Here is a 24,462-nt window from a genome sequence, read left to right as displayed (position 1 = left end):
ATCGTTAATCCTACCCCTATCTACTTTTCATATGCTCAAGCAACTGTGTTGAGTAAAAATAGGCAAAATAAAATCGATAACCATCAAATGATGAGAAGAATGTGAACTCTCAAGCTTTTTAATCCTGAGCCGGCAGCCTTACAAAATAAGCAAAGAGGGACTTTAATGGTCATCATTTCTTTGTATATCTCTCCCACTTGTCGTTAATTAGCTTTGCTTTATACATAATGCCGACCTTTATTTACTGTACTATTCTTTAATATGCAGGCGCCTCGGGGCTTATTGTTTTAAAGGGGAAACTCTGACTCGGCACTTTTCAGCGCCTTCATTATAAAAAAAGTGCACGAGAGCAGATTGTATAGCAACATAGGTTTATATGCCATTTGGTTTTATGATTGCCAGTAAGTTGCTGCTACTAATGGGCTGCTGTTAAATCATGCATGCATTTAATATCCATACACGAACCTCAAAAGTTATCACAAAGAAAAACGATGCATAGATTTCCTCAAACCAACAGCACTTATCTTCGGTACACATAAACTGATACCGTGTCATTGAGGTTATACTGCACAGCACAGAATTCTGTAAATCGATCAGACAATTCAGATTAAAGTATCAGACGTCCTGCTTCTGAAGTGATGTATTATGCAAATACGTTCTGCCAATCTGTCCAGGATGTGTTTGCATCAAAGATGGTTTCAGTTGAAGCTTGTTTGTATGGGCTGTGGATGGACATGCAATCACACACACACAAAGAGAGATGCAGGAAACATCCCAACAGATCCTGTTCTAAAAGTAATAACTTGGATTTATATTATACCTTTCAAGGTACCCGGGGCTGCTTTACAGATTTAGGAGAATAAAATGAAAACAAACCAAGGACAGGGGATAATCATAGCGATTCTGGCCGGGGATGATGAAAGTAGTGGTCAAAAGTCTTTGTGAACAGAGATGGGGCATCGTGATTCTCGAGGAGAGAGTGTGGGGGCTGCTACGCCGACCACCCTGCAACCATCAGGCTGGTGCAAGGGGGATGGCGAGCAGACCTGTGGTCCAGGACCTTGAGGACTGTAGGTCTAGAGATGGAGTGCAGGGATGGAGAAGGTCAAGCAGGTTTTGGATTAGTTGTTGCGTTGCTGTCTGGCTTTTGTTTGGGTGAGAACCTTAGCAGCTGAATTCTGCACATGCTGGAGCCACATGGAGGTTCTCTGGACAGTGGTGATGAAAGCGCGGATGGGGGTCTCGGCCGTGGAGTCAGAGAGCGATGAGCAGACCATAACAATGTATTTCTTTCAGGATGCTCTGGTATCCGGGGGAATACAGTGTGTCGGCTCTGTTCGGGGGATTTTATACCGTTGCTGGGTTCAATATCATTAGTGCGGTCATACCTGTCTCCTCGCATCCTGCATCATCCCAGACTCGCTCTGAAAAAAACAGCTCATACACACAAAGCACAAGGGAAGACAAAGAGCGAGAGAGACAACGAGTGTGATGCGGAGCGAAGGAGAGAGAGAGTGATTGTCCAGCGTCGCATGAATGTCCGTCTTACACTGACAGGCGATCTGATATATAAACTTTAGTTCTAATACTTAAAGAGAAAGATAATTCGACGTGCCACTGGGAGCACGATTTGTCATTTTCACACTTGATGAGATGTAATTTGTTAACTGATGAGCTGGAGAGGTGCTGGTCATTTTGTTAACCTTCGGACAGAGCCAGGCAAGTTATTGATCCATCTTCATGCTAAGCTAAGCTAAAAGGCTGCAAGGTGTAGCTCCATATTTAGAATTTCAATCTATTTGTTTTTTAAAAAATGTATATGAAAAATACAATAAAAGCCTACTACTGATGTGTGGGACGCCCCTCTCATCTTTCATATCATGTCATTTTTAAACATTTTATATGTTTGGTAACAGATCTCAAGCTTTTTTGTGAACTTTAAGGGACAGCTCTCTCTGGTAAACTCTCGTGGTTGTATCATATAAGACAAATATCTTAGACAGCTAAACATGGCACCGCTTGACGCTGCACTGTGTTGCATGATAAGAGCCGGTTCTATTGAAGCTGGCATTGTCTCTGTGTCATTTTATTGTATTATTTCCAGTATTGAAAAGGAATATGCAGCCAAATGGAGAACCCCCCCACCCCCCCCCCCCCCCCCCCCCTGACTGCCACTCTGACTCTGTAACACACAACATTAAAACCTGTGAGCGGTTTTAATGATTTTGACACTACATTAAATCCTGTGACTGGTTTATAACGCGGTGGCTGATTGGTATTACCGAGGCCGGTAACACATTGATTATGGAGTGTTAGATAGAGGGGGAAAGTTGAACATTGGACCTGTTTAAAAGTAACACTCACCATGGTTTCTTCTTTTTTTTTTAACCACAACTTTTCTGTTCTCGTATTGACTTCTCTCTGTCACACTGAGACGACTCTGTGACTGTCTCTCTTATACCTCATTTTTGTTTGGTCTCGCTCTATATCTCCTCAAGCCTCCCGTAGAAGAGAGGGATGATGTCCCTGTAATGGGCCCGGGGATATTATTGGCCTCTGTTTATTGTTGTGTTTGATAGATCCACAGGGAGGGCTCAATTATCACAGCCACCCAGAGTGACCTTGGAAACTCATTTGTTTTTCTCTTGTTAACCACATATCCAATACCTTGCGCGGACAATTACAGCCATCGAGAAGTGTGCGCACATATTGTTTTGAGTAGTGTGATGCGCTGTGTGTGTACACCTGTTGTGTGTGTTTGTGTCTTCAGCGGTGAAGGTGACGGCGTAATGTCGGCTGTGTTTGAGAAGGGATTAAACAGAAGGAGAGAAATGGAGAGAACAGCCACTAGCTTGTCTACTCCTGCGTTTGCCGCTGGCTTCATTTTAATCAAACAAGTAATCTGTGCCGGTGCAGGGTCATTTTGGTTGAATTTCATTGAATAATTCCCCTTTGGTTTTTCTCATCGCTATTGTCCCACAGTCCATTCAGCAGCACTTCTCCTCTGCTCCCTGTGACTTTGCTTGCATCTACCTTGACTTTTTGAGCAAGAGCAATAAATCACGTTGATGCTGCAATCAACTGTGGAACAAGCGGCACTAAATTCTTCCATCATTTCAGCCACTTGACTTTATGTTTCGGCCCCATTTTGTCTGCTCGCCCTCACGCCTTCTTTTTTAGGCTGCTACCAAAATATCTCTCTGCAATATATGATGTATTGCATTGGCGGGGTCATAGTGCGTGAAACTGATTAACTCTCCAGACAGATTCTCTCAAATTGGACTGTGACGGATGAAGTAATGGGGTCGCTCTCTTCTCTGGGGTGGGTCACTTGTTTTTTTTTCCAGAATTTAACATTTTAATGGATTGCCATGAAATGTTATCCAAGGAAATGGTAAGAGTGAAATCAAGTCCTGAAATCCAATCACTCAAATGGCATTATTGTCTGGGACACATGTGGCCACATTCTTTTTGCTGTGTGAATGCAATCGTGTAAACCTACTTTTACGGTTCTCAGGGTCCATACATCAATTTGTTAGAAGCCACCGCCACAATATTAACACTGATCACCACATGATGATTTATACATTTCTAAAATTGGTAAACTCTTTTTTCCTAGATGTCCGATTCAGTCCCTCCTGACACCGCTCACTCTCTTTCTCTGTCTATCTCTCTCTCGCTCATACCAACACACAGATACACACATACACACACACACGTGTTTATTTGCATATACAACTGCAAAGTGAGATCTGATCCCAACTGGTCACATACAGTGTGAACAGATCAACTTAACACTGTCCAGATGTGATTGGATCTCTCAGGACAGATGTTACCAGGTCTGAACAGGGCCGCAGATTGTGACTGCACAAAAAATCTAAGTGAATCAAAAGCTAGGACCTATAAAAGAAAAATTGGGTTTGATAAATGGGTGCGTAAGTTGTAGAAAGAAAACAATTTATCGCCAGCCTTTGATATATTCTGAGTTTCATATGCACACTGTAGACCGTAATTACTGCAATCCAGGTCAAACTAAAAAAATCATTCTTTTATTCATCAGCCCCCACGCAGAACTGTTGCCGCCTTGACTTGAACCTGTTCCTCACAGGACACTTCTCTCACCGTCAGCGTGACAGATCACTGCTGTGGCCCAAAACTATGCTGACGTTCTCTCCGGATGTGACACATTGTTTGATGTGTGTCTCGTGTACTTGTAAGAAAAGACAAAAAAAAAATAATCAGTTCGACCTCATACAGCTTGAGATTTGCTCTTGTGTGGCTACTCTGCATTTCTCTTTGGTGCTAATGAAACCACATGGCAGAGTAGCCAATAAGGTTAGTGTTCATTTGCATAGGTATTAAAACTGGAAGAGCACATCATCAAACAAAGACCCCATTGCCCTCGTATTTCCCCTGTCTTTAAAAAAGAGATAGTTGTCTTTGACAGCTGGTTATCAATGACAAGATGTTGTGTGGCACATTGTCCCCACAGAGTTATCCCCACGCTTGAGGTGTGTATCCATTGTTTTTAAAATGACTGAAACCCAATTAAGTATTTGCAGGAAGCTTTTAGCCAGGCTAAGAAAAAAAAAAAAAAGAATACGGGGGGGGGGGGGAGCCAAGATGAAGGCTGCCGCGTTGTTCTTCCCAAAAGGAAATTTCTTTCAATCAGTGTCCATATTATATGTTCTGTGAGGGCAGAAATGAGTTGTGGGAAGAGGAAGAAAGGAATCCCTCAGAAGATTTAACAAGGCTTTCTGATGGGGCCAGAGGTCTGTGAATGAATAATGCATGAGGGCTGAAAGAGGAAGAAGAACAGACATTTTAGCTCTGTTGGACCAGGGAGTTTAAAGGAAGAGTAGGCATGCTGGCTCTGATGGGTCTGCAGTTATACTGACTTGGCCAGCGGTGGTTTCAGCCTCCTCTGCAGTGCCTCTTTTTCTTTTTTTTTCTGCACTCAAGAGCTTCGCCTCCTGGTGCAGCACAGACCCAGGAGGCATAACTGCCCCGAAGGCCTCTCTTAATACTCTGGCCTTGACTTATAGTGTAAAGTTGATGGTTTTTACTGCCCGGGTGGTTGTTGTTTGAAGAAATGAATGGGTTCTATGTGTGTTGTTTGGAGCAAGTGGTGGTTCATTTAAACCCCCAGTGTTCGTCTGATCTCAGTTACATTTGAAGGTCACAGTTACAGCTCCACTGCCAGCACATTAATAATGCCGGTCTCGACTTAAGGGTCTTCCACACTGATTAGTTTTACCTCGGAAAGATGTGCCACGTGCATGTGTGTTTGTGAAAAGACAGGGAGGGTGTGGGGAGAGAGGATTTATTGATATCTGCATACAGTACGTGTTTGTATAGTGAAAATACACTAGCTGTGTTGTCTGTATATACGTCTGGATGGGCTGGCATGTGCTATATTTCACGAAGCCTCATTAGAATGCTCCGACTTTTGGCTGTAAAGTCACCGTGACCCACAGTCTTCTGTAATCACCAGGACCTGCATACTGAGCAGACCTCCGATTGATGGGCCTGCGTTGCTCCAACTGACACAGACGTTCCAGCACACCCATGCAAACACCCACACATGAACCCACGTTCGGTCATCAGATGCTCTATCGCAATTAATATCCGATTTAATGCTGCTTTATCCAAATGCAGAGTCGGCCACCTTTGACACGCAAACTCCACCCAGTACTGATTGTGCATGGAGTCATTTGACACCTTGCCCCTCGAACAGAAAGCAGATGACATGAAACGATGAATATAAAGCAGGAAAAAAAGCCCTGTTCACCGAGGAAAGGTTGCTGAATTGCCTGATGACGACGACCTTTGTTCAAAATCCCGAAAGGCATTAACAATTTAATGAGTCACATCACATCAGTATGGAGAGTGTCTCTGTGCTAGGCTTGCGTAAAATGGATTGTGACTGGTCCTGCGTCTTCCCAAGACCCTCGATCTTAATATAACAGTGAAAGAACAAGTCTAAGCGACGGGGGGTTTGCAAATCTGATTTCAGATACCCGCTAATCAGATGTCGTGTAACCATTTCAGACTTTTTTATTAATATTGATGACACACAATATTGATGATTCAGATGAAAGAGCTGCATTGAAACCAAGCTGGTTTTCAGAAAACCACCATGTGTGGTTTACAGCTCGGCCCCCTCAGTCAAGAGCGGCACCGGCCGCCTCCGTCACCTTGCCCTGCCCGACATTCTTTTCTTGGACAATCATCAAAAGTCTCAGTCCGAGGAGCTTTGGGGGCCGGGAAATGGAAACTGATTTAGCGCTGCACTCTCAAGACAATTCCACATAAAATCTAATATGGTCAGCGAGAAAAAGAAAGAGAGAGCGAGAGAGAGGGATGGCGAGGTGAAAAGGACCTATAGTAGTCCCACCCTTCAGGAGACCTCCATCAGCCTGCTCAGGAGTTTTTCTGTCGCTCCCCGTGGTCACTTTCACCCTGGAACTTCAATGTCTCAAACAAGAAAAAAAAAAATTGGGATTGGACTTTGAAATGGGAAACGGCAGATGTGACATTGGGTCAAAATGTTATTTATGGTGGTCTTTTCATCCCTCATCCCATATTTATTAATCGTCTAATCCCTAATGGCATATCCATCAGTTCTTGATCCTCGGTCACTGCCACAGTTGTTAGAATCTTAAATCCGTCGTCAGTTTTTTTTTGTTGCGTGCTAATGAGAGTTGATTCCAGCTTAAATTGCTCTATGATCTCAAAGGGACATTTACATTTCTCCCTATGTTAAAAAGGGGGAGTACGTGTACAGAAGAAGAAGTGGTAGATCCAGTAGATTAATGCACCTTGACGTTGGTTGCCACCCGCCGATAAACCAACAAACAAACTTGGATCTGGTGTTTGGGGGCCTTTGTGTGTATCTATGCTGGTTGGCGGGGTCATGTAGCCTACGGCAATTCATTGGCAGGAGATTTGCTAGCAAGGCTATTCAGCTGTCGCAGGTCCCGGCTAAGTACTCAGAGCCGGAGGTGACATGCGCCGGACCCTACACGAGCCCCCTCCCTGCTGTTAAGTGATAAAACATCCCCAGAGACATGCTGACTCACTTTATCACTCTTGTACTCGCCGTTGTAAATCAAGTCCGGTGTCATAAAAAATGACTTAACATTTCCGCTTAATTTACATTATCCCATGCAGCCTCTGGGCCAATATGAAAGGAAGAGGGAAATAATAATCTGATCAGATAAATACCTTTAATTATGACCAAGTATGAAGAAAGAGCAGCAATACAATGCCAGTGAAGACACGGTGTATATGATTGGATTATAACCAATGGATAGTGTAGCAGTCATTTGGAAGGTGTCCTCAAAATACGCCAAAGGAGCTGTTGGATTTGATACTGTTGCTGTCATTGAGTGTGTGTGTGTCGCACCCTTCCTTAATCTGTTTTTTACACACACACATATTTCCAAACATTGTATTAAACGGAGCTCGTTCATCTAGTTAGGAAATAGGGTCGACCCCCGTCCGTGCACAAGACCCTGACCTCTACCCTTTTTGAGATGTGAACATTACTGTTTGATTAGTGGAGCTCGCCTCAATGGAAATCATGTCTTAGCCAAGGATTGAGGTCATTGGCTTCGCTGACTTACAAGCGAGCGGATGGAAGCAGCCACGGGAGCCGAGGGAAATGCTCGGGGTTTCATCAGCGACATAATCACTTTTCTACACTCGTCAACATTTTCTTTTTTGCCTCTGCTTGCAGCGAGGCTAAATCACTGACATTTTGAAAGCCATATTTCTTGATCATTTCCTCATTGTCTCTCGTCTCACTTGGAGTTTGTCCGATACGCCGTCGAAAAACTGTTCTCCACTCACTGATTTTTCCCTGCGTCCATGTTCAGCTCTAATAATACGTTTTGCTACGACACAGTGCAGCTTCCTTTATTACCTCCGCCAAGTAGGTTATGTTTTCACCCCTGTCCGTCCATTTGTCGGTTGTTTTGTTTGTTTGTAAGCGAGATTACGCAAAAACCACACGACTGATTTCCACAAAACTTGGTGGAAGGATGTGGCCTGGATCAGGGGAGATTCAATTAAACCCCACCCATTAAATCCTGGGGCGAATCCAGAATGTTTTTTATTTGCACTTTCTCTAACATTTCCGTTGACTTCCCATGGAATAAGTCGCAGATGTTGACGAAGAATCGTGCATTTTAAGGGGGCTGACATATATAAGTGTGTGCAGTTTAGAGCAGCTCAATTGAATTTAAGGGGACTGTTGGGCCTTGGGGGAGGTATGGACTCTTTTTCTCTTTCTTTGCTTCTATTACAGTTTGTGTTTTTTCCTGCAGTATGAATAAGAGCTGGGTGGAGGTGTGCCTTTAGTATATATCCTCTCTATAAAGTGAGGCAGATAGGTAGGTTTGGGAGATGAGGTGGACACAGTTGGGGAAATTTAATTTGCTGTTGGGGAAGTGGAATTACCGCTCGCACTCGTTCGAATGTGGCAAGAGGGTATAGGTGCACATACTGGAGTGTGTGTGTGTTGGAGCTTGTGTTAGTGTGTCTCAAGATACGAATGATGTTGGCTTTAACAATTTGAAAAGTATAACACAAGAGTCAAATTCAACATTGCTTTTAAATGCCCTTTTTCTGCAAATGCCACCACTGTTCTTTCCCAGTCGCTGTTTTTTTTTTTTTTTTAGTTGTTAGGTCGTTTGGTGAAGAGACATTAAAATGACATTTCCTCTTGATTTAGTAGATCTTAAAGGTGCAGCATCTTAACACCTCCTATGTGATGTCCTCATTCCTTTTGAAATGTTAGTGTAATTATCATGAACAAACAAGGCAATCACCAGGAAGACTGGGAGGTTCCGCCAGCCTCCATAATGTATTGTCTTTCCATTGGACTTGACTTTATGGGAAATCTGACGGATTGCATAATGTGGCGCAGACACAGGTGCAGAGCCGCTTCCTTCTAGTGGCAGATGATAACAGCGAATAGCTAATGACAGAGAAATTTGTGTCTCCATGTTTATTTGCAGATAATTACTGAGCAAAATAGCAGCAAGAAGAAAATGATGTGTGTATCAATTACAGTATTTTTTACACTGGTATATATTAAACACGACACAGTTACATTTAGTGTTTTATTGCTTTTTTACTGGAATCGCTGCCTTGACAACCGAAACTAAATAAATATCTGAGGTGACTTTGGAAATGCCTGAAAGAGCCGTCACGTACAAGGGAGCTGATCAGTGCTTATATTATGATTACAGCGTATGCTAATTCTTACAGCCGTTTGCAATCTGCTACCTTCGCATTATTACACCTCAAAGCACTCATTTGCGGATATGCTAATAACAAAGGACACTTCTCTCTTCTGTCTCTGTTTCCGCAGGTTCACCGGCCCCAACCTTCCCTCACCCATCATCAGCAGCAAGAACTGGCTCCGGCTGCACTTCACCTCCGACGGCAACCACAAGCTGAGAGGGTTCAGCGCCCAGTACCAAGGTATAACCAGGCTAATCTGATTTCCACCCACATGCAAGAAATAACAAAACCAAGCCCCCGGCCCTGAAATTAGGCACATTTGTATTTTCCAGAGGAAACAGTCTTGCCATTTTGGACTTGAACTTTTCCTCTCATGCTGCCCTCGGGCCAGAATGTGAACTTTGTACAAAATGTTTCTCATGATCTTAGAGGCAGATGGCCTTAGAATTTGTGGACCACGATCTTGCTCCTAGGGCAGGGAAGTGTTAGTGACCCCTTTGCTTTTTATCTTCACTGTCAAGACACAACTGAACAGAGAAAGCACCAATATGTGTTAAATCCAGTAGAGAGAAAATATCTGATGGTTGACTGACATTTTCATCTAGTTTCTGGTGCAAATAAACATTTCTGCGGATAATCAGGTTCTTTCTTGTCCTAAGATTTTGCCGGTTGTGAAACTGCACTGGCAGCGAGTGGAATTATTGAAGTATGTTGGCAGAAGTTGTGATTTCAAGATTGACAGACTCCTTTTTTTCCCCTCTTATGCACACACAACCGTACAAACACAGAGATCAGCTACAGCATAGAAACTGTTTACCGGTTTCTAAGATGTGCGTTTACACACACATGCACAGAAGCCTCTCTCTCTCTCTCTCTCCAGCACATCCATTACCCCATCCCATTGCTCTCTGAGGGTTCGGGAATCACGGGCGATGTCCATTCAACCTTTAGAATGGATGAGCTGGGAAAAAGGATTAGTTCGTCCACAGAATAAAGGTGATCTCCAAGGATCTCACCTCCAGCCAGCTGCTGGAAATCTCAGAGGCAAAAAAATATAGAGAGCGAGAGATGGGGGCGGGCGGGGAGGCATGATCAACATGGAAAAGAAAACGCGGTGAGCCCATGGGATTACAGGTTCAGTGTTAGATAAATATGTTTAGAAGATCAGAGAGAAATGGGAGACTAATACTTTAATTAGATTAAACACTGACTCCATCTCTAGTACCATCCCCCCACCAGCCATTCTCATCATGACACCGCCCGTGATTCCACAGCAGCCGCATGATTGAATATCTCCATTGGCTTTGTGTCTTGCTTCTGTGTCCGTTATACATGGCGCAGAGAAAACAGCCCCAATCAAACACTGCACCTATTAGCTTGGTTTGCTCAATACAAACACGATTATATCTTTTTTGTCTTCCTTTTTGCAATCACTCTACCAGATCTGAGAAAGATCCTTCATTGTGATCTTTCTTTCAGACCCACAATAAGCACCCCCCCCCCCCCGACACATGTCTCAGTTTAGCTTTGAATTAAAATGCTGCTGAAACTGAGCAAAGGATCAGACACATTTGTGCAAAACAAGTAAAAGTTCCATTGTCAGGAAGCGTCGGAGTAATTAAGTAGGGTGAGTGTGCACAAAACCAGCTGACGGTGCTGCTAAAAGTGATGAATAAATATGCATTTAGAGGAGCCGCTTACTTTGCAATGATGACTTAGTATTTTTTATTTTTTCCTGCAATTATCAGGAAACTAATTTAAAGCTCACATCGTTCCTTGCAGACCCTGCCTTAAAAAAAATCCTAATATCAAATAGTAATGTTATTCCCTTTACCCCTCATTACATGATATTCTATGGGAATCGTGCATATCGCCATACAAATATGACCTTTACAGATGGACGTTGCATTCAAATATTGTGTTTTAGTGCGATAATAAGTTGCCGTGAAGCAGGTGTGGGCAGGGAGGTACAGAGCAATATATTGTATATTTCATCTGCTGCAGGTATTTACCACGGCAGGAATGCGTGGGCGTCATGAATTGCGCTCTCTGTCGCTCATGTGTGTCTGTGCTGTTTTCCCTCCGCAGTGAAGAAGATGACTGAGCTGAAGTCGCGAGGTGTAAAGATGCTGCCCAGCAAAGACAACCACCACAAGATATCAGTGTGTAAGTCAGACACTTTAATTGCCGTGTTTTGCAAAGAAAAAGGCCTGAAAATAATTGTTCCACTTTTCCAATACAGAGGCCACTGAGTTATCACGGGAGAGAACAAGAGAATAACTCAAAAGAAAAAACTTCTTGCAAGTGTGGACTAAAGCACATCTAATTCGGCAGCTCCATCAGGAGCTTCTGCAGATTGACTTGTGCCACTAAAAACTCTAAACAATAATAGTGAAGTTGTTAACTATGAAGTCCCCCCCTGTGACATTTGAGGGAAAAGTTACATGTCCAGTGCACATGGATGGAGCGTGACGGTGTGCATTAGATATGTTGGTGACTACATGTGCCTGAGATCAGGTAAAGATAAGGATGTGTGTGTGTGTTACCGGGAGCGATTGACTTAACCATCTACACTTAGTCCCCCGTCCCAATTCCTCCCTCTCGGCCCTACCCCTCGATCTGAAGTGCCCTTCGCTAGTCATGTGCCCTCAGAACGTTGAATAGCGCTTTTCCTGAAATTACATTTTTATTAGCTCCTGGATTCAACTAAGATATTCCGTTATTTTTGCAAGATTTCACACTTACGTGTATGAGCATTTCACCAGCAGCGGTCACCGTGGTGTTTCGCTCCGTCCGTTTGTAAAGCATTCGGGAGTTTCTGTCTACCCCTTCGTTTTTTTTGGGTCCTGAATACACTACGGTTGAAGGGGTGTGTTTGAAGGGCTAGATGGCCACTACCCCTACATCACGTAGAGAAATGGGTCAACACTACCCTTTCACAGCAACACGCAAAACGAAGGAGTAGGACCAAGTGGTAGGGTTAAGGGGTGAATTAGGACAATACTATTATAATTAGATCTTTCTCTTAAGGAGAGTGAGCACTGCATAACAATGGAGTTCGATAGTAGAAGTTAATCCAAGAGGTTTCTTCAGTTCAGCTTCAGTGCTGTCAGTAAAGAACAGACGCGACTCTTGTGGCCACGAGTAACTGACTTAACAGTGGGGAAAAAATACTTGTACAAGTAATTCAATACACGTTGAATATGCCTGTCGACTCCACAATGTCTGCGTCCTCCTATGAGAGGAGATGCCAGAGTCCTTTTCATCTTCTCACTCTCCCCAACTTCCTTGTTATTTAAAAGTTTTTTTTTTTTTTTTCTTTTTATCCTCCTTCACTCCTTGGCCAGAGAAAAGGGTAAATACTGACTGTAAAAGGTACAAACACAAAGGACGCACTGTCTGTTGCAGATGCTGTTCTAATGGTAAATGGACAGCAGTAATTGCATTGGTGGCTCTCTTCACCGTGGCAGTCTTCCTTGCCCTTGTTCTCTCTCTCTCTCTCTCTCTCTCTCTCTCTCTCTCTCTCTCTCTCCCTCTCCCTCCGCCTGTCTGACTCCGCTGCTCGCTGTTATCCGATCCCGGCGTTATTTGAGCATCTGGGACATTAATAGCTTGACGGCGGCGAGTCACCTGACGAGAGCGGCGTGCAGAGATGGATGTTAGAGGGTTTAAGAACAACCTGTTAGACAAAAAGAGGGGTGCATTAATGGTAATCCTGCCTCAAGGCCATTTTTTAAATCATTTTATCCACCTCCTCCTCCCACTTCATCTTCTGCTTTTAATCCTCGTGTTTCTCAGAGAAAAATCACTCTTTCTTCTTTCCTTTCATTTGCGTCCCTTTAATACTTTTTTTTATTTTCTTTAAACCTTCCTCCACTTCACGATCCCCTATGTATAACATTTCCATATTATGTGACTGCCCATGACCCCTAATGGAAAGACAGGCAAAAAGGTTTTGAGTTCAAAATGATGAAGTTCATTACTTAGATAACTTTTCATACAAACTGTAAAATGCAGTCAAACCTTGAAATCCTATCAAAATGGGGTTATTTGTATTTTCTTAATATCTAAAGCAACATGTACCGTATATTACATTTAAAAAAGGAATTAATAAATGGTAGTACTTTAAAATAATCTACTGACTGCCAACCAGCCTCCTTGCAGCTGCATTATCACCATGTCACTGCTTTAACCTGCTGCTATGATTAAGTATTGATTGACTGATTATCTTACAATGTTCACATTGCATATATAGGGTTCGCAATCTGTTTTGTTAATATGATAAACCACAGTGTCGTCTGTAGAGATGTGAGTAAACATGACATTGACAGTCAAGAAGTTAACACTGGCCTCCTCCTTCTTTTAATCAACAGTAGCTTCATTCCTCTGCCGTCCTTCCTCTCTTCCCTCTCTTTCGCCCTGGCAGCGGCAGCGAGCCTCTGCTTTTGAACCCATTACTCTCTCGCATCAAACTTGGACCGTGGCCAATGAGCAGGTGTCGCATTGATTTGGCCCCCGCGGACCTTTGACCCCTCCCAGTCCGTCAGATGGGCTCCCCCGCTTGCCCGAGTTTATTTGACCCCTCCTGGCACGTTGCCTTCCACTGTTTTGCACCCGGTGACATGATTTAACCGAGCAGCACCAGGACTGTGCCCGGGGATAAAATGTTCTGGATGAGAAATGTTAAGCGGGTCAAGGTGTGTGCTAAACGAGTTGATTTATGCAAGTGCAGTGCAAATATCAAGCACTCGTTTGACAATAAGAAAAGAGTAAGGGAGCTCTTAGCACCGATTCTGCTCATCAGCCTTTGAACCTTACATTGTAATGATAAAACGGCATCAGGTGATCATTGGCGACCGGAGGGCAGGAAGTTAACAACAAACACGCTGAGAACAATGAGGGCCCTGACTAATACCTGATGCAAAGCGTTGCAATGCACAAAACAAGTGTCCATGCCAGCGCCTTCATAAATGCACCTGCACCCATCTGAGCACCCATGAGTGTCATGGTCGTATTTGATGTGGTCTGGTGCATTGTGGGTGCACTGCGATCTTGAGTTAGTGAAAAGTGATTTGTGAGTGATCTCAGTGGTCACTATTATTTTAGGGACTCATCTTTAAGACAGGAATATGCACCTTACATATAGGAGGTCACACAACGTGCACACACAGATGATCTGCTCAAAGGGAAACGGTTTCCTCTGCAGAGAAGGTTCGAGTGCACACCAACCTGACTTTTAAAGGGAATGTTGGGGTTTGTCGCACCCAAAACACACCAATGATCAATTAAGAGACAAAGTAAAACACAGTTGTACCATGTGCCAGGTGCAACAACCTTTTTTTTCCCCCTTTCGTTAAACAAGCAAATGTGGATTTAGACCATTCTGACCCTGCGTTTTTTTAATTCCCTCTTGCCAGGACTTGCCTGGCAAAATGCCTGGGCATTTTAATATGCATGTCAGTTTTCCCCTAATTCAGCGAACTGTTACCCAATCTGTCCTTAAGCCTTTTTTCTCTGTCTTTTTCCCATTAGTGTCGCAGATGGGTGTCGCCCAAGGACACAACATGTGTCCAGACCCGGGGATCCCAGATCGAGGGAAAAGAAAAGGCTCAGACTTCAGGTAAAATAAAGTGAAGAATGATTTGAGAAGCCTTTAATGTAATGAAGTGCCATCTCTAACTCAATAGATAAAATAATTATAGATTGCTGCATTATGAATAATAGACAATAAGTTATATAACATTTTTTTGAAACCTCACTTGTCTTTGAGGCGTTTACAGTTTTATAACTTGACTATTGTTTATTTCCATGAGCTACGCAGTGTTACTACACAACATAAAGGCATACGGATTGTGAAAACACATATCAAGGTCATTTCATTCTCTATTCCGTTGCATTCATTTGCCTCAGTCCTTTCTGTTGTATCTCGTGCGAAGGTTCCTCAAATAAGCAACTTCAACCTTCAACACAATGTTTTCTGATTCAGTCATTCAGCTTATGTTAAATGAATAACATCAGTAATTATTAGTAAATTACTGGTTCTTTTTTTTTAAGTACAATTTTAACATGAATTGACTTATTATAACACGCAGGGGTTTTTTTTCCAACACAGGTCTCAGATTAGCAGTCTCAGTATTAATTGGGGGAATTCTACAAATGTGAGTTTTAATGATGTGAGTTTTAATCGGCAGTGAGCTGGGAGGACTCACTGGAAATGTGGCCACACTATTGGGTACTATGACAAAATCAGGAACTGCCCATTATCCACCGTCACGCCCCATAAAGCCGCTGCAACCAAACCAGGTAGAGAAACGTGTACACTAAAACAAAGTTGAGCCGCTGCAGTTAATAGGCTGCCTCTGTGGGACGCCGATATTACCGGTGGGATTACAGAGTTTCATTCCGCTCGGAGCAGTGGTCAACTGTAACAGAGACAAATGGGGAACATCCATCTCCCACAATGCAGCACTTTTTGGAAATCACAGCCAGGAAGTCAGCTAATGTGTACTTTATTTTGTATTTTTCTTGTTACATATACATCATCTGTGCTCACAGCTAAGTGCTGTTTTTTTTTTACAGGAAACGTTTGTGGTGCTAATGTTATTATTGTTTCTGTATAGGCGAGGAGCCACGGTGCATTTCTCCTGCGATGAGGGCTACGAACTCCAGGGCTCGAAGAGCATCAGCTGTCTCAGAGTGACGGACAGCTACGTGGGCTGGAGTGACGATCGGCCCATATGCAGAGGTAAGGACTGACCTGTGGGTTGTCCATCCATGCGCATGTGTGTGTGTGTGTAATGGAGTTACTCTCAATATGACCTCCATTTATATGTCCACACTCAGAACTGTGATGGTGATGCGTTTGCTTCTTCTATGTTATTTTCCGGTGACTGGCGTGACTTTGACCTTTGGCTAGTGTTCTTTTGCTTCCTGCTGTATAGCCACGGTGGCGCGGCGCTGCCCATCAGTCATGTCTTCCTTCTGACCACTCTGTGACAGGCAGGGAAAGTGGTCAGGCTCCCTGTACGGTGTTCCTGATGTTCATGCTCTCCTCAGTTTCAGTTCTCAGCCTGAAAGTGAAGTGAATTCAAAAGACTGGATTTGTTTTTTTCACTTTTTTGGAAGTATAATTATTTCGATGGTACATCAGACTTTGAAACATATATATTTTTTTCTCTATACAATCTAATTGCACTGTGAAAAATGACATGGCAATTGCAATGTAAATATGAAAAACAATATTGTAATGATAATGGTCTAAAATAATGTGAAAATCCTTATTGGGACATTGTACAATGGTCAGTGTATACTAGTGACCCCCTCCTTCTCACACACACACACACACACACACACACACACACACACACATAGAGTTTGACTCGGGCTGCAAAACCTAACAGAGTCATTTTTTTTTTTTTCAAACCTAACCCATCTCAGATGATTTCCCTGATTTCAAGCATGTTCAGCGTACAACATCAAGTAGACAGCTCAGCCAACGGGACAAAGCCCATCCAGAATATAATAAAAAAAACTTCTGCAAACCCAACCTGACCCATCTGGTCCTGATGTGCTCTTCTATCCACACTCTAACACACACAGACACACAGTGCACACGCCTCCCAGAATCCAAGGGGGGTTGGTTAATTGGATCTTGTATATTGATATAAATCCTATATTCAATAATATATATATTTTTTTTAATGATTTAATGCATTCTAAAAGAAATTAGGGCATCGTTTTCAGGTGGGAATTCTTTTCAGTTTCAATTGAATAGAGCTCTGCACGTCAATACTAATCTTAACACTCTCACTGCAGACAGAAAGAGTTGTCAAATTATACAGAACAGATCCATAGGGTTTAAATACACTGCGCTGCACCATCGGGAGTGAGGTATCTTAAAGGAAAGATAACACAAGCCATACAAAATAACCTCTTTCTAGTCATTCCCCCTTTAAGCAGCTATAATCAGTGTATTTCTAATAACAGTGCTTGAGATGATAGTGTGGGAGCAATGTGCTGAAGTGAAAGAGGTTATTCACAGTGAATGAAGTTGCTCTCCTCAGCTTCACGGAGCTTTGGGCTCACAACCTTTTGCCCAAAGATGCACAAAAAAAAAAAGGTTGGTGGGTGGTGGTTGATTGTTGTTTCATTGATCCAACAGCACTAAATGCTTTGTCATTACTATAGAATGGCCCTGTAATTGTAAAGTACTGAGTGATAACTCCAAAAAGGTTGAAATAATTAGGGTAAACAATTCTGCATGCACCAACATTGACATTAATTAATCAATCACAGCATCAGGAAGTGCACGAGCAGAAGAGCAAATATGAGATTGTATTTGTAGGTTATTAACAGTAAAGTTTGACTTGTACTAACCTGGAACCCTTAGTTTCATTACAGTGATTTTTCATGTGCTTTGACCCTTTTCCCCGGAAAGACCTGTCTCCCATTTTGTACCAGTTTCCCCATTCATGCTTTTGAACACCATCGCCTCTGTGAGATAATACTGTATTCACCTGCAGGGTTTGTGCAATTCAATCACTGTGCAATCGTTTTTTCATGTTGTCCAAAATTCAAGAATGCCCACTTTTCTCTTAGACTCACTTAAATTAAATTACAGCACTAAGAAGATGTCAGAAGGATTATTTAAATGTGCTTCATCTCAGTTAAGACACTATCAGTCATAACAAAAGAGGATTTTTGACATGAGACACGGTGACGAGGGCCTGGTTCTGGCACATCTGTCTTCTGTTCTTCTTTGATTTAAAATAATGACACAAAACTGACAGTTTTTTTTTTCCCCGAGTGCAGGCCCCACTATCACCATCAGCTGCTTTTCACTTTCATCTAAAGAAACAGTGAAGATTGACATGACACCTGCAAAAATGTCAGCACAATTTGCCCTTTAAAGATATCACATTCCATCATCGTCATTTAACCTTTGTCACTTTTGTTCTGCCTCAAAATGAAGATCAGACATCGTCCAGGAATAATTGAAGAGATGCGTCCTAAATCAGAATTGGCTATCGTGAACCCTTCAAAATCCTGGGCTATGTGGGCGGTTTTTAAATGCTTTTAAATTGTGCTTTTACGTACCACACTGTGCGTAGTTTTTACCTTGCCAATGTTTTGTGACTTTTGTAACTCCAGTCATTCATCTGTGGATTAACCATGGTGCAGTGGTACATCAGTGGCAATGCATCTACAGGCGCAACAAAAGACCTAAAGTGTCGCCATGTTTTTTATTTAAAAAAAATGCAAATTTCTTAGTTTTGTACGAGTTCTGCGGTGCGCCCTCCTAGAGTAAAACTCATAATGATAGCATTCTTAGTACGCAGATAGTAGTGCACAGCAAGTATGTGAACAACTACTCTCATGACGCATCTAATCATCTTCGCGTAACAAAAAGAAAGATTAATCAACTAGTCGACTACTGTTTGGGAATAGTTAACAAATACTAAAATGCAGTAGTTGTGCATGTCCGACCAGATAATCAAATACTCCCTTTTACAGAGTATATCAAAATATTGGACCTAAATACACAGCACAAGACACATCATGTGATATGCTTTGCGATGGTTTGATTTCAGAGGGCGAAACAATGCACTATCATTAGAACTGGAAAAAAAGACTTAAGCTCTTGCTGCCAAAAAACGATTCTCTTGATATGAAATCCACTGTTTTCCTTTTCGTTCACACTTTCTTGCTGGTGACACTGATTTTGATTGCTGGTTATCTCGCTGCACTTATATGCCTGTCGCTGAACACACAGGCTGGGCCGCGTCGGCCACAATGACGATCCTCATGATTAAAGGGAATAGGAGTGGATGCGATTGCTTCTTTGGGCTTCCTCTGTGCTGTATTATTTTCATTAAGGTCACCCTCACTGTCAGCACAACTCATATTAATTACTTTATTCTCCCCTTAACTTCAGCAAAGTTCTCTGTGCACTTTAATAGGGGTGATTTGGTGGGCGAGGGGGTGTAGCACCGAGCGGGGCTCGAACACCCGAAGGTCCTGTTTTACAGACATAACTCATTAAAATCAGGGTAGCTGGTTCAGGCCCTTTCAAATACTTCAGGTTGTCCCCCCCCCACATTTGTACACAAGTACACACTAATGCCCCTCAAAGTGCTCATTACGAATTCTGTTTTAATTTGAAGGGGTTTTTGAATAGTTCCGCCATGCAGACACCCTCAGGCATTGATAAGAAAAGTCACATTGTCCTTAAAAGCTTGGTTTCCAAAACGACTCCCCCACTAGTTTCAATGAGAATATTAAAGTGTGATACTTATTACGTATATTAAACATGTTTTTTTCTATCACGATAAGTTTTCCAACTCACAAGTTTCGGATTGTACCCAATCTTATTAACGGCGTGATTTTGTGTACCGTGACCCATTTTAACAATAGCAGAGTCTGATATCCTCTAGTTAGTTTTATTGTCATAATTAATTACTTGCATTTCTTAGCCTGACAATATTCATCGCAGTACATTTGAGACGTGTGTGATTTATGGTTCAACCTGCCTCTTACGCTGATGCTGAAAAGTAAAACATTATAGATAATGGATGGATGGATGGATGATTTATGGTTTTGATTAAATCTCTTTGTAATTCCACCACATTAAATTGGCAAGACGGGTCTTTAAATTGAGCTGTGCAGGTGATTGTGTTTAGATTGCTCTCGGTTTTAAAATATGATAATAGCCACAATGTCATTAGCAACCATTTGCCAGTTTTCAGAAGTGATGCTTGATTGCAGCTTAGTCAGTCACACGTAAAGTTAAACTGGAATGGAACTCAGTAGAGTGCATACATACCTCCACCAATCTGCCATATCGACAGTGGGGGGAAAATCTTGTGTCCGCCCCTTTTTGTCCGGATCTGTCGAAATTGAATTGGTTCTTTTTTTTGTCCCATGTCCCATCCGTCCTTTTCTGTTCAGTATTGTAATTCTATACCACGTGACTCGTGGTCGACAGTTTCAACAGTTTCTTTTAAAAGCAGACAAAAAGCACACATATACATATAAAGAAAAGATTTGTATTATGGTGTGGTAAAAGACTATTCCGGGAAAGTCGTTGAATTTGTTGGAAACTTTCACTTGAACTCAAAGATGAACTGATTAGATTTTGGTGCCTTGACGTAATAAGGTCGAGGTCACAATGACCTCATGTTACTGTGTTTCAGTTGTCAAAGATAAGGTTACACTGACCTTCATATGTTCACAGAAACTGAACAGGTTGGCGGAGGCAAAAAACTGCAGTGCGATAATTCTAGTTATTTAAATCATTCCTGAATCAATATTTTTGTCACTTTCCTTTTAAAGAACTATATTATAGTAACATTTTCTCCCTTTTCCCTGAAATGTTTCAATATTATTATATTTGCTTTTATTTGTTTCTAATTTATTTTATTCTCTTTAATTATTTTTCAAATGATATGTTAAGTCATTCCAAATATTGATCGTGTATCTTTGCTTTCTGTCATTAAAGCACATTGAGACTGTATTTGTCAAATGCAATGTGCTGTTTTAACTTGAGTTGACTAGTTTTTGTGTAGTCCTGCTGACAAACAAACAAACAATGCAGCCAACCTACAAACCAACGCACGGGGGAAAACATAACCTCCTATGTGGATGTAAGAAATGCATTTTGACTAGTTTCACAGTTGTATTTGGCAGATCGTCTCATTATGATGCTCTTTAGGATGCTCATGTCGCCTGAGTTCTGAGTGTCGAACACCCACACAGGTCGTTTCTGAACGGAACAAGAAAATGTGAAATATACATAATTCAAGCCAACATATACAATTGCCACTATGAGTAATATGAAACCTCAACAGGTGTGGAGGGTGATGTAGCTGAGGGATGACTCTGCACAAGCTGCAGCCAAACCGCATCATGACTTGTGGATTTAACAGGAAATCCAACGCAGGCTTTGACCCGCAGCTTCATTCTGTGGATTCTAAATGAGGAATGTGTCTTTAAACATTAACCAAACTCCCCGTGTCCTCTCCTGCAGCACCAATGTGTGGAGGTCAGCTGAGAGGACCCGGCGGCGTCATCACGTCTCCCAACTACCCGGTCCAGTACGACAACAACGCCAACTGCACGTGGGTCATCGCAGCCGCAGACGCATCTAAGGTAAAGGCAAATTTTAAGCAACAGTGCAGCTATTTGGTTGAGCAACTGAAAGCTCACTTGTGGACAAATGTGAGCGATAAGGCAAATGAAAGAAAGGGAAACCCTGGACCTGAGCCGACAGGAGACAAAAGAGAGCTGTTAGAGGGAAAGGAGAGAAGAGTACAAACGGCGAGAAGACTAATGGAGAGGTTTGGAGTACATGCTCAGAGGATATCATGAAATGTGTCATCGTTGCTCTGTTCAGGCCATTGACTTTGAAGTTGTTTTCAAGGCCACCCAGCTGCTATTTCCTGCCAAAAGATCCTTCTGTGAAGTCAAACAAAATGGTTGTACAAATCTGCTCGCTCATTGCAGGAGTGACGGAGGGGCCGTGTGAGGTTAGAGGCAGCGCGATAACGGCGCATCCCCCCACCCAACCCCACCTTTTGCTTGCTTGCACGCACACACACACACACACACACACACACACACACACACACACACACACACACACACACACACACACACACACACACACACACACACACACACACACAGACACCCTTGGGTATACCCGGCAGGCATCCTGTCTCTCGCCCCGTGTCTGGTCCAGATGAAGATGGAGCGAGGCTGTTCTTTCTGTTTAGAGACGTAATGGGCTTCTATTCCTGCCCGTCCGACCCGGCCCGAGGAGACGCCAGGTCGGGGCGGGAGACTGAGGCGGAACCGCACACGGGGAGGTGGGCGGGAGTGTGACACAGCTCTTCTAGACCTAAATCCCACCTCGTGACATCATGACTAATGTGGGTTCTTGCTGCTTCATAACGTCCCGATGGCAGCGGGTGCAGCCATTTTTAGTTTTCATTGACGTTACCCGTCAGCTTCAGGGACACTTGGGGTCTCTTGTTCCCAAACGACCAATATATCACAGACACTTTTAGAGGTTGCAAACAATATAAAGTGTGTATATATATATATATATATATATATATATATATATATATATATATATATATATATATATATATATATATGTGTGTATGTATGTAATTGCTTTCCTTTGTGCCTCACCTGTTGAATAGCGGATGTGAGATGAGTTCGGGGTATGAAACTCTATTTATCGAGTGATCGGACCCATTTTTCCCGCACACCATCCATCTCTCCTCTCCACCTTGGCAATTTTCATTAGGCACCGGGTTTAACATAGGACAGAATGCAATTTGCATTTATATAAGCTTTTTCATTAGGCCTTGCTCTCTCAGCCCTCTGAAAACATTAGGTATTTGGCGGAAATCAGTGGCAGCTAATTTAAAAATCGGAGTCAAAGCAAGTCCTGCCTTTGCTTTTGCTTTTAAAAATGTTTTATATATATATTTTAGTCTGCCGTATTACTCCGCACCTTTGTCTTTATCTATCAACATTATGTGCTATCATAATGAAATCGTATTTATTTGTCTGTCTTTATTGGACTCACCCCTTGCTTCCTTCAGCGAGGGCACATTTATTATTTTTTCTTAGCTCGTTTCACCTTCTCTCCCACACTCACAAAAAATGAAATGAATATGTGTCTTTTTTTCCTCCCCGAAACTTAAAATCCAATATGTAAATCTTTAAAAAAACTTTCCTTTGACCTTTTACGATGCATATATTCACCTTGCGGACAACCCGAAGTCCCCTGCCACATCTCTGCGATGTGCTTAAAAGTCGTCGTACGTCTGGCTAAATTGGCCACAAACGTGTCTGCAACCTGCTGATTTGATGAGCAAAGAGTAGGGGTCACGCAGAGCGTCTGGCAGGCAATCAGATATCGGATTATCGGGAGAGAGTTTATAATCGCCAGACTGGAAGTCAGATGTTGCAAAGTAAACACACCGGAAAAAGGCGTTGGATTCTGATTGGAGTCATATTTAATGAAGATTCGTGAGTATTTGCAAGAAGGGAAATTTATGAAAAGCAAAGCACAGGTGTGTTGGATACCATATGCACAGCGTGTAATGAGCATAGACAATTACTCAGAGGAGATTGAGAGATGACAGACTCATGGACAGAGGGATGGAAAGTCACAGATGGGAGGGGTTTGAAATGTCTGCCACTTATGGTTGTCTTGGCGATGTCCCCGCTGTTGTCCAGGTGATCAAGCTGACATTTGAAGATTTTGACCTAGAGCGGGGCTACGACACCCTGACGGTGGGAGACGGCGAGGTGATCGGAGACCAGAAGACCATCTTCCACGTGTGAGTGACTCCTTCGACCTCCACCTCTTCGCCCCTTAATCTCCCGTCTGTTCTCTAACTTCCTCTGGCTTTTTACTCCGCACCACCTTCTCCAGCAGCGCTTCTCATTTTTTGCGACTCGTGTCCCATGTAATCGTATTCTGTCTCTTTCTTTCTCTTTCCTCCTCACCTTTCTTCTTTCTTGGCACACATCCCTCTCCTCCTCCCTCCTCCTCCACTCTCCCTGCAACCCAGCAGCACCCCTCGCTCCCCGCTTTACCCTCCAGCCCTTTTCCCTCTGTTGTACTCTTTCTCTTTCATTTCATCACCACCTGATGCAGTGGTGCATGAAAAATAGATGCCGCAATTGTCAATCATCACTCTCTTCGATGTTAAAAACAAGATCACAGCCATGTGGCGCAACATTGCAAACTGCATATTGATGCACCCTAATGGAGTTTGCAATAGCAGATGCTCCTTAACAATTCACAGGATGTTGTTATTAATTGTGCTGGAATTTACCACGTTAATAAAGTTTTTATAGATCTATTTTTATGCGCGGCTGCCTCTCCCGGATGGAAGTGGAGGAGGTGGGGAGATAAATTAGGGAAAGGTTTGTGGAGGAGGGGCTCGGTGATGTGTGAAGCTTTTTCTCACTTTAATATTTTCCCTCCACGCACAAACTGAAAATGACCTAATCTATTCAATTAAGGAGTACCTCTGCCGTTATGGACTTCTTTATGACGGGCAAAGAGAGCGAGCGACTCTGCCATTGGACGTGCCTCTCGCGCACAAACAAACCACAGCGGTTTCGAGCCGGAGAATATACTGCAGCTATCAGCGCAGTTTAACTCGGGACTATATTTTTGTG

General features: G+C 42.7%; 1 protein-coding gene across 1 annotated transcript in view; it reads left to right on the top strand.

The window, feature by feature from the left end:
* The window catches only part of csmd2 (CUB and Sushi multiple domains 2), a 242,841-nt gene that overhangs the window by 106,709 nt on the left and 111,670 nt on the right, over positions 1-24,462 (top strand). The window contains exons 6-11 of the mRNA XM_034599719.1: positions 9,380-9,492; positions 11,341-11,418; positions 14,785-14,872; positions 15,873-15,997; positions 21,278-21,399; positions 23,509-23,612. Of these exons, the coding sequence (XP_034455610.1) occupies positions 9,380-9,492; positions 11,341-11,418; positions 14,785-14,872; positions 15,873-15,997; positions 21,278-21,399; positions 23,509-23,612 (630 nt within the window). The remainder of the gene's footprint in view (positions 1-9,379; positions 9,493-11,340; positions 11,419-14,784; positions 14,873-15,872; positions 15,998-21,277; positions 21,400-23,508; positions 23,613-24,462) is intronic.

This window comes from Hippoglossus hippoglossus, chromosome 11 (genome assembly GCF_009819705.1).
Source record: "Hippoglossus hippoglossus isolate fHipHip1 chromosome 11, fHipHip1.pri, whole genome shotgun sequence".
Taxonomy (NCBI): Eukaryota; Metazoa; Chordata; class Actinopteri; order Pleuronectiformes; family Pleuronectidae; genus Hippoglossus; species Hippoglossus hippoglossus.
The sequence above is the reverse complement of the archived record's forward strand: the minus strand, read 5'-3'. Positions and strand labels throughout refer to the sequence as shown.